General features: G+C 49.1%; 1 protein-coding gene across 4 annotated transcripts in view; it reads left to right on the top strand.

Annotated features, from left to right (window-relative positions):
• CHD2 (chromodomain helicase DNA binding protein 2) overlaps positions 1–13110 on the top strand; it is a 54641-nt gene extending 41531 nt beyond the window's left edge. For all 4 annotated transcript variants that reach the window (XM_084293460.1, XM_084293459.1, XM_084293461.1 and 1 more), the window contains 13 exons: positions 256–297; positions 917–1056; positions 1755–1893; positions 2038–2188; positions 3473–3595; positions 4471–4599; positions 5351–5491; positions 6003–6137; positions 7539–7717; positions 8112–8211; positions 8441–8657; positions 9013–9262; positions 9402–13110. In XM_084293460.1, the coding sequence (XP_084149586.1) occupies positions 256–297; positions 917–1056; positions 1755–1893; positions 2038–2188; positions 3473–3595; positions 4471–4599; positions 5351–5491; positions 6003–6137; positions 7539–7717; positions 8112–8211; positions 8441–8657; positions 9013–9262; positions 9402–9735 (2080 nt within the window). In that variant the 3' untranslated portion in view covers positions 9736–13110. The remainder of the gene's footprint in view (positions 1–255; positions 298–916; positions 1057–1754; positions 1894–2037; positions 2189–3472; positions 3596–4470; positions 4600–5350; positions 5492–6002; positions 6138–7538; positions 7718–8111; positions 8212–8440; positions 8658–9012; positions 9263–9401) is intronic.
• Positions 13111–15280: the final 2170 nt, after the last annotated feature.

The following is a 15280-nucleotide window of genomic DNA, read 5'->3' on the forward strand; positions in this document are numbered from 1 at the left end:
CTTTTTTTTTTCCCTCATCTGTCAAACATCCAACATTCATAATAACGTCGTGTTCTTCTCCAGCTGAGGTCACAAAACTCTTTGTGAGGGTTAATGGATGAAACTTCCCAGTCCTGAGTGATGCTTAACTAATCAGAGTGGAATGTGAAGTTGATAATGCGGCAGGCTGTAATTAATATATTCAAGTGTATGTGTGATATTGGACCCGTTTTTATGGCAGTTACTTTAGTTCCTCTTTTCTTTTTTTTTGCTTAGGTTTATCAAGGCTTACAAGAAGTTTGGACTGCCTCTTGAACGGTAAGTCTCAGCCTGGATTTGCTTCAGAGAGTTATCCTGGGGGCAATGTTGTATTTGTAAGCCCTGCCATGCACCCGCTGCTGTCAGTGTTTGACAAAACTTCCCCACGCAGCACCAGTCCTGATAAGTTTGCTGTCACGTGCTCTGCAACCCAAACACTGCCACACAGTCCCTCAGCTCCCTGTTGTCTGAGAAATGACTGCTTTTTCAGCTGGCTGTACTCTTTGGTTGGGAAACACAAGGCTTGTATATGGGCCTTAGTGTTACGAACCTCAGCCAGGCAAGAGGGACAGCAGATGGCAGCTCCTGAGCACTGAATGTCGCTAAGACAGCACTGGGAGGGCATAAAGCACGCTGGAGAGTCAGGTGTGCCCAAGATAGACAGTTCTCACCTTTTTAAGACTAAAAAATCCAAAGGATTGGGCCAGTTATACTGCATCTGCACTGTGGTGCAGTTGTCAGGCCTAAAAAAAGACTAAAACTGTTTCCTGCACCAGCTCTGCACATACACAGTGCTCGTTGACGATTGAAAGCTGTGAAACAATTGCTCAGAGAATGACCAGGAGGAGAAATGCTGCATCAGATACAAAACTTACAATTTTTTTTCGCCTTTTCCCAGGCTGGAGTGCATCGCCCGGGATGCGGAGCTGGTGGATAAGTCTGTAGCTGACCTGAAGCGGTTAGGGGAGCTCATCCACAACAGCTGTGTGTCAGCAATGCAAGAATATGAGGAGCAGCTGAAAGAAAATCCAAGTGAAGGTAAGAGGGTCGTTTGCTGCTGTTATAATGGTTTTGGTGGTGCTTTGTGGAGCTGATGAAAGCAAGGCACTCCCTTGCTGGACGGTGGTGTGCCACATTGCAAAGGCAAGAAAAATAAGCATGGTCTGAAATCATCCCATCTCTGCCAGGCAGCTTTTACCAGCAGAGAGAAATCCATGAACCTTCTGCTTGACCTGGCAAGTGCCATTTGGGTCTGTTAGCTTCTGCTGAATGTCAGTTTTCCTGGGGAGAAGCTGAAGTCATCAGCTTATTTAGTGCTGGATCCCAATGCAGGAGGATCGTATTTTAACGGCTTCAGGGAGTGGGAATCAAATGTGTGGTGTGTGTTCCATGGTGGAGCCGGGTCTGGAGCTGGTGTCACACTCGATGTGTGGCTGTTCTGTGCCACTGACACTTGAAGCAGGTACTTCTGCCTGCTCTAGGTGAACAGAACTACTGAAGCAACTGCTTCAGTGTACTTAGATGTATTTTTAAGATCATGATGATACTGGGAGGTGTTTGGGTTGCAGATCTAAGTCAATTAGTGAAAGTTAACTAATTTTGGGGGCCTACCTCAGCAGATGGCCTTAGGAATCTGGAGCAAGGTGTTGATCTCTGTATGTCTCACATTTTTTTTCTTTACATAAACATTCTTTCTGTAAGAGTTCTCTTAGCTGCTGTGTTTTATTATTGAGCAGGGAAAGGACCTGGGAAAAGAAGAGGTCCTACTATCAAGATCTCTGGTGTCCAAGTCAACGTGAAATCCATCATCCAGCATGAAGAGGAGTTTGAAATGCTGCACAAATCCATCCCCGCAGACCCAGAGGAAAGAAAGAAGTGAGTTTGAATAGTCAAGCAGGCAGTGGCAGAAAGAGGCTCAGGGAATTTGGATTTTGTGGTCGAAAGAAACTAGCCTAGATATGTGGATTTGCTTTACCTCCCCGCAGCATTAAAAGTAGCTCATGTTTGAAATGCCTTCAGGTACCGCCTGACGTGCCGTGTCAAAGCTGCCCATTTTGATGTAGACTGGGGAGTGGAGGAGGATTCTCGCTTGTTAGTGGGAATTTACGAGCATGGTTATGGAAACTGGGAACTAATTAAAACAGATCCGGAATTGAAGTTATCTGATAAGGTAGGTTGCTTTGCATGTTGCTTGCATTGGGTCCATTATGGTCTTCATAGAGAACATGTTTGATTTGCTCCAGAAACAGATGTTTATGTTTGTAACCACTCCAAAAATAATAATAAATAATAATGAGGAAAACACTGACCTCTGCGGAATGCTGCATGCTTGATGGAAAGCAGAGTTGTCTTGTTTGATTGGCAGTAAATTTTCTCTGAACGGTACCATATGCACCACACTGAAGTGCTGCAGGAAGAAAACAGTAATGCTGACATATGTGGTTACATGCACGGTATAGAGGCTGCATTGCATAATCGTGACTTGATATTTCCTTGAGCATCTCACAAGAAGCTGAGCTTGAGTTCTGTGTGGAAATAATTTTTCACAGATTTGACGCTGCTTATGTCAAGACCGGTCTGTGTTAGCTTTGAGGGTATGGTTACACGACTGGCTCTGGCAGCAAAGCCAGCTGGAAAGCCTCCATTTAGTTCCTCTGTTCCTCAGTCATTCCCATAAGAGCTGTTTATGGGGGCCATGCTGAAATGATCCAGGTTAAAAATAAGCCGCTATCCATTGTGTCAGCACAGTGGAAGGAGGGTGGACTGCAGCATCAGGCTGAGGAACACTGGGACTGTACATCTGCTTGGCTGCCAATATGCTGCATTCCCATGACATCCCCCCGAGTGCTTTTAGCAAAGATCAGACTGTGGTTGGGAGCCCTCCTACGTGAAGTTCAGAAAGGCAATTTTCTCACTGCCTGAGACACGCCACCCAAGTTCCAATGAAATGAAAAGGTAACCTTAGCTGGCGAGCTGCTGTGCTTCCTCCACAAAGTGGTACCTTGCAGCCTCGTTTTCCAATAAAAATTCTTCTCTACCATTGCTGTACCAATGTCTCAAGCTACCAGAGGGCACAAGGCTGCTGTGACAAGGCTGTCACAAGCAAATCTGGTGCATCGAGGAGAATGGACTCAATGTTGCAATGCAAGGTCCCAAATATATTTTGCTCCTTCCCTCCTCCCCCTAATCTAAAAAAGTTCGTAGAGAATCTAGAGAGCTGTGGTCCTTTTACCTGCAAAAGGCCAAGGGGGAGGGATTCTGGCTTGGATCTTTGCTTATGGCTAGGCAGGGAGAGTCTGTGTGGGTGCACAGGTTGGAAGAAATGCTAGAACCTTCCTGGAGGTGCAGCATCTCCAAGCATTTGCTGGATCTGGAGGGACTGCTGATAGTGTATCTCTTTTACCAAGGTTTGATAGGTGCATGTGGGTGTATTTTTTTTTCTTCTTTATCAAAGATCCTACCTGTTGAGACAGATAAGAAACCTCAGGGAAAACAGCTCCAGACCCGAGTTGATTATCTACTGAAACTGCTGAAGAAGGATCTGGACAAGAAAGAAAACATGAAAGATGGGGAAGAGGTGAGATGAGGCTGTTGATTCTGGGGTTTTCAGGACGAGTGGTTGGTTGGTGGTGGGAGGTGAGACAGGCTGTGATGCCAGGTCACTGAGTGTCTTCTACATGAGAGATTGTGGGCTTGTCTGTTGTCTGATTGCACTGTGATACTGAAATGATAATCGATGGGGGACAAGTTATTAATTATTACACTTGCTGAAGGTCTTCAGTATGACTCTATTCCCATGTTAAATTTTCAACTTGGTCACTTACAAAAAGGCTGTGCAAGCTGAGTGTGCGAACCACTGAGGGAAAGCAGGGGACATTGTGCCCTTTTCTTTAAGCAGTTTCTGAGAAGTGGATGCTGCTTGCAATTTAGGAAAGTTTTTTTTTTTTTTTTTTTTTTTAAAAAAAAAAAGATGGAATAGACAAGACTGGGTGGTGAAAACTCCCTCAATTCCCAGCCAGAAGTGCTTCAAGCTATTCAGACAGGACATAAATTAACTTGGAATAAATTGTCTTAAAATATATTTGGCCTTCCTTTTCTCCCACCTGGGAGTTGCGCCATGATGTGCTCTGTTAAATATCCATGACATATGTGGTGACAGGGGGAGTCAGGGAGCTTTGGCCCTGTCACCTCATTGTCATTGTTCTGTGTGCACCAGTCTGTAGATGCTTGAGATGCCCCCTTGACCTCTCAAATCTCACAGGCAATCCCTCTAGCTGGCTGCAATTTGATTACCTAATTTCATATGGGGCCCAGCAGGCTTTCCTGCAGCTCTTCAGGTTTCCTGGCACCCTGCAGGACCTGCAGCTGGTTGCGAGATGTTCAGAAGGGGGATGCCTCGAGCAAGCAGCTGTAGTGATTTGCTTGCTCTGACTTGTCCTGTCTTTTCTCCAGGGCAAGCTAAAGAAGAGGAAACCACGAGTAAAGAAAGAGAACAAGGCTCCCAAAGTCAAGGATGAGCATGGGAACGAACTCTCCTCTCCTCGGCACTCAGACAACCAGTCAGAAGAGGGTGAAGTCAAGGTGAGTCAAGGTGGATAGCACCTTTTCCAGGTTTCCTTGAGCTATATTGCTACTACAGAGGCTCAACTTGAGAAGCACCCTGCTGGCGAATGCCCTGTGGAGTTAAGGGGAGCTACAGAATGCGTTCCCACCGGAGACTGGCAAACTTACAAAAACATATATACACCTGTGGGGGTGAAGGAAGGACCTTTCCCACCCACTCTTCTAGGTTAGTGCCGTAAATGTTTTGGGAGGATGCTAGAACGGCCACACACATCCACACGCTAACTTGGAGGAAGGGTTGTCTCAGGACAAAGCCCGTTGCCCTTATAAAGGAGAGAAAGAAGAATTGTTTCCCTCTCCTTTTCAGTACATCAGCCAGTGGTGAAGCTGGAGTCTACCAAGGTCATGCTGTTGCTTAGAAAGCCGCCTGTCACTGAGTGGTTTGGCTTGTAGTCTGAAGCTTTTTGTTCATGTTCTGATCAGTATCTACCTTATGGACTGAGCGTTCTCCAGCACAACTGGCAGAGGAAAGCGGTGCTTATCTGCAGTTTGCCAGTTAGTTACAGACTGGGGCTTGTATAAGTTTTATGCCCTTTTGTTCAGTTGGGTGGACTGCAGTGCCAGTCTTGCTGTCTGGTTAAAGAGGTGTGAGGGCAAATTTGGATGAGCCTCAACAAACGATTGCTTTTCAAGGATGCATGTTTTGGGGAAGAGCATGTATGTGAGCTGAGGGACTCCAGCTTTGACTGTGGTGTGACTGATTTTCTAGGAGGATGGCTTGGAAAAGAGCCCAGTGAAAAAGAAACAGAAGAAGAAAGAGAACAAAGAAAACAAGGAAAAACAGACAAGCACTAAGAAAGAAAAGGAAAGTGATAAAGAGAAGAAGAAGACAAAAGACAAGAAAGAGAAGGTAAGAAGTATTTTCAGGAGCAGTTCAAGAGATAGGAAAGTCTCTGAGCAGAAGGGCAAGCTGTAAGTCCTATGATTCGTTAAAGGGCCTGTGTAAAGAGATCTCAACGAAGCACTGTGGGGCAAGGCCTTATTCCTTTTCCAGCCCTCCTGAATTTCATGAAGTTGCAGGTTTTCATAGACATGAGACTTCTCTGAGCTCTGTCCTCTGCAAGGGGCTTATATTCTTTAGCTTAACCTCTCTTCCAAGTCTTCAGTGCTGTTTTTTCTCTCCATGAGTATAACCATGTCCAAAACGTTGGCTCTGACTTCCCTCTGCTCCCTCAGGGATGACATAAAGCTAAACAGAGGCATTACAGCAAAACAGTTTGAGATCTTGGGAGGAAAGTTGTAGGAGCGGTGCCCAGGGTTTAATAACTGCCAGTATCAATAGTGTGGAGGTTGTTAGTTGGATCACTGGGGATCTGTCAGTCTGGCTCATCATGTGATGTGTGTAATTTCTCCTTGTAAAGCCTAAAGGTGGTGAAGCCAAATCTGGAAGTAAAGGGAAGAGATCACAAGGTCCTGTCCACATTACAGCGGGGAGTGAACCAATCCCCATTGGAGAAGATGAGGACGACGATCTGGACCAAGAAACATTCAGCATAGTGAGTATTTTCCTTGGGAGATGGGATGGCAGTGGCAGAGACCCCCACTAAAGCAGCAAGGGTTTGTTTGTGCTTTATCCAAGGATGTGTTTTAGGTGTCAAGGTGTGTGCACAGCACTGATCCTTTGGCAGGGAGAGAACCTCTTTGTAGTGTCCGACAGCAATTTCGTCTTGCTGGTTGCACAGCATGGCAGAACAACCCTGACCTGGAGCTGTCCACCTGCCCACCAGCTGGACCAGTTGTCCACCAGCTGGCTGCTGTACATAGCACATCAGCTGGAAGAAATTTCAAAGCTCTTCAACTCCCAATTCTCACCATGCAATTGCATGGCTAAAGGGTTCAGATAGCTCTCTTCAACATTCAGCTTGCTGTTTGCGCACACATTTGTCCCCTGTCTCTGCCAGGGGATGCCAGCCAGGGCAGAGGAGGGCACCACGTCAACAAAGCATGCAGAAGGGCTCTCTTCTTCAGCTGACAAGTTGCCACTACTCGTTTGACAGCCCCAGGTTACAGATGATCTTGCAGCCTTATGTGGCAGTCTCTCTGCCATAGGAGCCAAAGAGCCACTGGAGCTTCTACGCAGCAAAATACAGGAGGGTTTTGAGGGTGACCTTGTATGGTGTAGTTGGTGCGGAGTTGTCTGAGCTGTGAGCATTTCCCTAGCTGTGTAAACGCTCTCGCAGCAAACGTGCCTGCAAGGCTTGTTGTAAAAATAGCCTTTTAGTGAAAGTTGTCATGGCAGATGCTCCTTCGCGTGATTGCATAGGGTAATGCTGAAATATCATATTTAAAAAAACAGTTCTGTAATTTCAAATGTGTGTATCCCCTGTAGGTCCTGTGTTATCTTTATTTGTTTGTTTTATTTTATTTTCCCTCCACGGTGCACAGAAGGTCCAGTCAGGCAGTAGAAACCTGTCTGATTTACTGTCTGTGCAAAGTGCTGATGCACGCAGCAGAAAAAGGAGGTGCTTTCATCTTACATCTCCCAGTAAAAGCAATAGATGGAAGTGAACACACACAGGGGTGGGCAGGGAGGCTCCTGAGAGCACTCATTCAGCTGGGGCTGTTCGTTCAGCACATTGATGCTTGGTTTTGCTTCCCTGCCTGCCCTAGACTCAGTGCAAGAGCAGCCTGTGTGCGTTTACTGTTTGCAAACCAAATCCTTTGCCTCTAAAAGGCTGGGGGACAGCGGAGATGGAGAGACTCATCTTTTCCCGATTATTTTCTGCAGCGTGTCTAACAAATTGCTGTTTTCATAGCTGATTCCTCCTTGCCTAATGGCCAGATAAAGCTAATATCTCATGCTATTAAACTTCTTTCAGCTCTGTCTGATTAACAAGGGAGCAGTGCAGAGCACTGTGCCAAGTGAATCACTTTCTGCTTTCTGTTGCTTTTACAAGTGCAAGGAAAGGATGAGACCGGTGAAAAAAGCTCTGAAGCAACTAGATAAGCCTGATAAGGGACTGACGGTTCAAGAACAGCTGGAGCACACACGCAACTGCCTCCTAAAAATCGGGGACCGCATCTCTGAGTGCCTTAAAGCCTACACTGACCAGGATCTTATCAAGCTATGGAGGAGGTGAGGGATCCTTCTGTTTTGTCTGGCTGATCTGTGATATCTAAAAATGACAGTTGGAGGCTGCTGTGTTTTATGTGAATGACACCTCTTATTTAACATGCTTTTAAAAGAGAAATCTCATGTTTTGTAGCTCACTCGGTCCTTGGCCAGGCTCAGGCGAGGGTTTTGTCTGCAAGTTGTGCTCTTTCATTTAAGAGTTAGTTTAGAGAAACCAGTGCAAAATCCTTTATTTTTCTTCAAAGGGCTTGGTTCCAACTCTCCTGAAACACCCGGTCCTGAGCTGGAATGAGACTGTTTTCCAGGGAGGGTAGAAGTGATTTAATGTTGGTTTGAAAGCAGATGGCAGTTGAACAGCTCATGTAGCAACTAACAGGAAAAGTTTATGTCCTTCCAGGAACCTATGGATATTTGTGTCAAAGTTCACAGAATTTGATGCCAGAAAACTGCACAAACTCTACAAGATGGCTCATAAGAAAAGATCGCAGGAAGAGGAGGTGAGATCTCAAGTGCCTTCCCTCTCGTTTGGTTGCTCTCTTTAAAATTTGTTGCACTTGCCCACGCTTGGGCACAGCTGATTGACAAAGCCCTCAGGATGAGGAGGGGGCCCACAACGTGGGGAATCTCCAGACCAACCCAGAGCCTGACAGATTGGGCCACTGCTCACCTAGTCTGAGTCTTCTGGTGGAAGAGCAGCTGAGCTGTAACCCTCTCTTCCCCTTGCAGGAGCAGAAGAAGAAGGAAGACGTGTCCAGCATGAAGAAGCCGTTCCGCCCCGAGCCTTCAGGCTCCAGCCGCGATTCTGTGATGTCCCAGTCCCACGTGCCTCACAATCCCCATTCCCAGAAGCTCCACCTGCCCCCCTCCCACACCCCACAGCAGATGCATGGGCACCCCCGTGACAACTACGGCCATCCCAACAAGAGGCATTTCAGCAACACAGGTGAGCCCTGGGGAACCAGAGGAAAGCATCCCGCTTAACCTACGGGCTGTTTGCTGCTGGACACAAATAATTCCAGGATTTGTGGCTGGTCAGGCTTGAAGGTGGGGAGGTGGAACACATTTTTTCACTGTATATTGCTAGACTAGAAAATGTGATGATGGAGAGGTCAAAAGTTTAAGAATTGGACAGACAGAATAATGGTAAAGGAATTAAAAGAATAAAATGAGGTCCATGTATCTTAGGGAGGAGAAAGTTCCAATGGTAATAGTTATAATTTCTCTGAGAATTCAACACAGAAATAATGTGCTTAATCTAAAGTATAAATGACACTTAATTAATGCTTTCCTCGTTGCAGACAGGGGAGACTGGCAGAGAGATCGAAAGTTCAACTACGGCGGCAACAGCAACCAGGTGTGGGGAGGGGAGCGGCACCACCAATACGAGCAGCACTGGTACAAGGACCACCACTACGGGGACCGGCGATCTCGTGGAGACCCCCACCGCAGCTCTGGGAACTACAGACCAAATAACCTCTCCCGCAAGAGGCCCTATGAACAGTACAACAGTGACCGAGACCACAGAGGCCACCGAGATTATTATGACAGGTAATTCTCGTTCCTCTCGGGGAGGGTGGGAGGAGTTCACATCGATACACCCAGTGGTGGTGGACAGGGTGCTTGGGGAGCTGATCTCTGTCCATCCAATCCATCCGTTCCCTCATATCCGTCCATTTTCTCTCGGCAGGCACCACCACGACTCCAAGCGCCGACGATCCGATGAGTTCAGGCCTCAGAATTACCACCAGCAGGATTTCCGACGGATGTCTGATCACAGGCCACCCATGGGATACCATGGCCAAGGACCTTCGGACCACTACCGGTCCTTCCACACAGACAAATCGGGAGATTACAAACAGCCTCTCCCTCCACCTCACCCCACGGTGTCGGACCCTCGCTCGCCCCCCTCTCAGAAATCTCCTCACGACTCCAAGTCGCCCCTCGATCACAGGTCACCTCTGGATAGGTCGTTAGAACAGAAAAACAATCCAGATTATAACTGGAACATTCGGAAAACATAAAGTGACCGAGGGGGGGAAGCTCTCGTCTTGAAAATACTTGGTCTGATGCAACAGCCAGAAGCTCGGAACATGCTGCTATCATCTTTGCTGGGTCAAGGAGGATTTTGGGGGAGCAGGTGGAAGACTCTCCCTCGCTCTCAGTTCTGTTCTGGATTCCCATTTCCTTTCTCCCCTTTCTCCCACTGAACGTTGGAACCAGACTTACTGCCTCATTCTTTGCTTTGGTTTTGTTTCCCCCAGTCCGATGGGCGCAAGGGAGTTTTCCCCAACCCCAGTGTTTCCCCAAAACCAAGAAGGCGGATTGCTGCTGCTTAGGATTGTGCAGAAGGCTGTGTGCCTGCGCTGACTTGATGTTACATGACAGATGCTGCTTTGGGATTGGGGATAAACTGGTTGGGCTGGGCTTTGTGTGTAACCAGCACAGGACACTGGGAGGACATATTCCAGGAGGGTCCCTCAGCAGCCAAGCTGTCGCTGTCACAGGGCTTGGTTGAAAGAGGGGCTCAGTGTCACTTCAGAGTGACTCCAAAGGAGTAGGAGCCTTGCTGGTGACAATCCATCACTTTTCTGGCCACATTGTCATTTCTCATGTCTTTAACCATTTCAAGAAACTGCTCTGACTGCCATTGCGTCCCCTGCAGCAGACGAGGGGTGGGGGATCCAGGGCTGGAACTGTCAAGTCTTGACTCTGGGAGTCTTTGGGATATGTGAAGAAAGACAGACTTCCTTAGCAAAAGCTAAGTTCACTTCTAATGACTAGGAAAGAGAATGGGGTGAGAGCAGTATTTGCCAGTGGACAGGGCTCAGGAATTCATAACAAAACTCTTCTTCTCTTCTGACATGGGCGGCTTGGATGTCCAGGCATTAACACAGATGCTAGCTGGGAGCTGCAAGGTACCAGGACAAAAGATGGCTCTGGGCATCTGGGGACCTTGAAGCTCCTACTCTCCCTGCCACTGAAGTTCTCTGGTTTCTGGGCATTTCTCTCTGTGCTTCACAAAACAGTGATCACAAACCTGTACTACAGCTGAAAGGTAAGGGGTGGTAGAGCAGAGTTAAATGGGAATCCAGAGACTGGTCTCTGTCCGGGGAATTGTCACCTGTCGTCTTCCTGCCACCGTTCAGCAGTAGCTCTGAATTGCTGAAAGTAACAGCACTGCTACTGCTGTCTGTCTGAATCGGAAACGTACCCGGGAGCTTAGCACTTAAGTGAGCAGGGAGAAAATGAGGAATTCAGCACTAGGTACTTAAAAATCCCTGGAGCACGTCTTAGAAGCCCAGCGTAGCAGAGGGAGAAGAGGGGTTTGCAGCCCAGCTCGGTGGGCTTCAGAGCAAACATTCCTCCAAGTGTTCGAGTCACTGCATCTGATGCAGAACAGTGCCCGGCTGGTGGTGTGGTGTGAGTGGTTATGCACAGGTTGCTGGCCAGAAGTCAAGTGGGTGATTTCTTTTTAGGTTCGAGGTCTTGGGTAGTAGAGTCGCGTCCCTGCAGACTACAAAGCTCTTCCAACAGCCGGGCTGCCCAGAGCACAGTGTCTGGGGATGCGTCATCTCCTGGAGCTCAGTATTAAAGATCAGGCCGTTCCCAACTGCTCTTCTTGGTGGGGGGCAGAAGCTGGGGATCCTGTTAAGATGCCAGTATATGACCCTAATAAGCTGTGATGTCCTTTTCCTGAAAGACTGAGGGGTGTTGAGGGCTGGCTTCCCCGCTCCAACCAGCTTTGGAAGGCGCACACAAATTGACACTAATCCCCTGCCTCTCCCCTCTGCCCGGAGCCGAAGGAGTTGGGTCCCTTGAAGTCACGGCGTGCACACCCTGCTCGGAGCCCGCTGCTGTGTCCCACTGCGCCTTCGGAACAGCGCCCAGCACCACCGTGATGCTTTAGCAGGAGCCACAACCCCGTGCTGGGCAAGCACCAGGCCTCTTGGGGCCAAGCTCAGCGTGGATATAGAGACATCAAGTCATGGCTCTGGGACACCAGAGCCTGTATTTTATTCTTCTTTTGCCAGACTTCACCAAACTCCCCAGAAGCAGTTTTGCTTCTGTAGAGGGGGAACCAGCATGGGCAGCGCTGCGCTGCCCCGAGTAAGTGTTACACTTGTGCTCATCTGCACAGGAGGTGGTGAAGGCAAGTCTTCCACGGGGCCCCTGGGGCTGGCGGGGGGAAGGAGGTGTTGAGATAGCGTGTTAACGCCGCGTGTTTCACTGAGCTGTGATTGCAGGCGCGCTTGCTGTGGTATTCAACAAAGAGGTCCTTTCTTTTCAGAGGTATTAGCGTTTAATGTGAAAATGGAAGAAACCTCAGAGGGGCGAAGAGAAATTGCTCTTTTCGTTCACAACGTGGTGCTATCGTGATGGAAAGTTTGTGCCATACAAGTCGTAGCAAGAGGCAATACTGGCCAGACCAGTGTTATGGTTGGTGCAGGAAAGCCAAACCCCAATGGGAGGCGTTTTCTGTGTCCATACGTGAGGTGTTCTGCTCGTCCTGTGTTACAGGGGTGAGGTGGTTTGGGGTTTCCTTCTTGAAACCAGTGCAACAGTGAAAACTTTGTCTATATCCAGCAAAGAGTGGTCCCCACTGTCACATTGGCCTGATACTGAACAGTCACCTAGATTGGTTTGCTCACAAGGCGGGGGGGTTCTTCACTGGGTTGGACTTTAATAAAGCTGGAGAACTCGATTTGGGGGAAAGTCCTCCCCAAGCACACGTACGCGTGCACATTTTATGTCCCATCAAAATAGGGACCATAACCTGACATAGTCACTTGGGTATGAATGGGATCAGAGGGGACAGGTCCACAGCCAAAAATGTTACTGCAGTGTCTGTGTCAGCACCTGGTACAGCTCTTCCTTCTGAGCCAGCTGCGGGGTTCCCTCTAGCCTCTTTGCAGGAGAAAGTAGCAAAATGCTGTGGGTTTTTTGTTTCTTTCTTTGTTTAAAAGAATTTTTCAGCCTGACCCCTTTGGAAATGGTGTAACCTTTTGAATTCAGATGATGGAAATCCTGCAGACCAAAACCTGCTGCAGACAGGTGATGCAGTGCCCAAGCAGGGTGGGTACTTAACAGCTCTCTGAAGCCCTTACGTGAACAGTTTAAGTGATCCACACACAAATACTATTCTGCTTTCACTCATTTCCTCCCGACCTCCACTTCCCCGCTGGGGAGAGAAGGACTCTTACTGTAAAAATGTGGACTTTTAAACCTGTTGACTAAAAAAACAGTAATTAATATTAATTTATATTTGTGAAAAAAAAATGCCACTGTCCTAGTGATTTCTGATGTAAATATGTTGTTTATATAGTATGTATTAAATTTTCCTACATTGTAAAACTGCTGTACTTTTGATTCTTGTATATTAAAAAGTGTTCCTGAGATTTTCAGAACCGTGCCAGTGTGGTGTGTCTGGGGATTGTCCTGCAGCCCCTGCCTATGGTGGGATGGGTGCCGAAAACCGGGGTTGTCACAGGATCGTGGGGCCCTTTCCTGCAAGCCCTGGGCATGCCAGGATGGGTATTTTCACTGTGCAGGAATAAGCATGTTCTTCTCAGCTGTTTTACATAATTTTGCAGTCTGCGGTGATAGAGGGCTGATCCAGACTTGGAACCTGCTTCGGATGGGAATTTCCACCTGATCAGGAAAAACTGAACATTTCCTCACTGATTTCCACCCCGGATGGTAGCGGTGTGCATCCAGCCTCCAACTCTTCTAGATCTCTTTGGATGTGTGAGCTTCTTTTTGACCCTTTCTTGGGAGAATTCCCTTTTCCCTGTTCCTAGTGTATTGGTGGAGCTCTCTGCTCCCTCCCCACACCTCCTGGGCAGGATGCACCTCTCCCCAGGTGGGTTGCAATGGCATCCCGCAGGCTGCTGGATTTGATTTTCCCCCCTTCACCCGTTCATTCTGAGCCCACACATAACCTGGCCCCTGGCAAGGCACAGTGCAGGGATTGAAGCCATTTCTCCCGAGTTATAAGAGCTCATTGTAAAAAGGGCTTTTGCTTTTCACACCTGTAGCCACGACGTCCAGCCCTCTCCAGCCTCTCTGCTGCTGAACCGAGCCAAGTTTTCGCCGGGAGTGAAATTTCACAGCTGAGTTATGTGCCCCTGAAAAATGGGTTTCCAAATGGAAAGAGTGAGGGCTGTCAGCTGTGGCAGCGACAGGGGACTCGGTGGGGGGGAGGCCCTGGTGTGGGGTGCTGGTCCTGGTGTCCCTGCCTGGAGCACAGCGGTATGAGTGCACCTGAGACAGGGATCTTTTTAATTCAGCGTTGACTTATCTCTTATGCAGGGGTGCCCATGGGAAAGGTGGAGAAGCATGGGCCTGGCAAGCCAGAGCAATGGGGCAGGTAAGGATATGGGCATGGGGGGCATGCTTGTGGCACTTGTATGCTGGGGACATCAGCACCGTGCTGTGAACTCTTAAACCCTGAGTGCCTGTGCAAGCTGAAGGAGAAATGATCCCTTGGTGTGATACAACTCCCTGTATCTCCCAGTCAGGCAGGTCTGATAACAGAATATCCCGAATTAGAAGGGACACCCACACAGGTCACAAAGTCCTGCAGGTGGTCCCACAGGAGCATCTCCTCCTTGAGGACGCAGACCTTGGCCATCCCAGGGTGCTGGGCAGGACAGGGCTGGGGCTGGGCTGTGTCTGCATGATGCAGGCTAAAACTTGTTTTTTAGCCTCCTGCCAGCTCGCTTGGCTTTTTTTGGCAAGGGGACCCATTGCCCAGGGTGGCCAGCAAAGCCATCGCGCCGCTGTGGGAGCAGGACCCCCAGCCCTGCCTCATGGCGGCAGGGAGGCCGGGAAGGCCCGGCTTTGCTTCACGCCATGCCAGAGCGGACCCTCTAGAGGGCAGCCGGTTCCCAGAGAAAAGCCATATTTCGCTGAACAATATTTGTGCTTGTGGTTCCTCGCAGCCACCTGCGTGCGAAGGGCTGCCAGGCCCGTGGGTGGCCGTGGTGGGCTGCTTGCCCCCAGCAGCGGGACGTGAAGCTCGGAGCAGCCGAAACCCCGGCCTGGCGCCTGGGGATGGGCAGGCACAGCCAAAACAGGGCTTGACACCATGCCTGAGACAGCAGGCTGTGGGAATTTAGCAGCTTTTCCTTATGAGACGCTGTGCTTTGGATGGGAGAAGAGTAGGATGGGACGGGCCTGGAGCTGAGCTGGCACGACCCTCCTCTAGGAATGGCCCCAGCCCCAATCTGGAGCTCCAAGGAGCTGCCCACAGGGATTATGGCTGTGTCCTCCCTGACTTCAGAGCTTCAGCCTGCAAGCTTCACCCAGAGCCAGTAGGAACCCTTGGCAGGGTCACTGCTGCACCTGTGCGTGGTGTCCCTGCACGGCCTGTGCCTCCTCCTGCTGCTCCTCTCATGGGGAAGCTTCAGCGCCACACAGGAGCAGCAAGGATGGGAGCATCCCGGCCACTTGGGGGGCACTGACCCCTTGTCCCACCTGCTGAACTCTTGGGAGCTGCTGCAAGTGGTGGCTGAGCGGGTGGGTTTGCCTCCCATGCCCTTTCCAACCCCTGCCAGCTGCTCAGGG

This window comes from Netta rufina (genome assembly GCF_964035555.1).
Source record: "Netta rufina genome assembly, chromosome: 11".
NCBI lineage: Eukaryota > Metazoa > Chordata > Aves > Anseriformes > Anatidae > Netta > Netta rufina.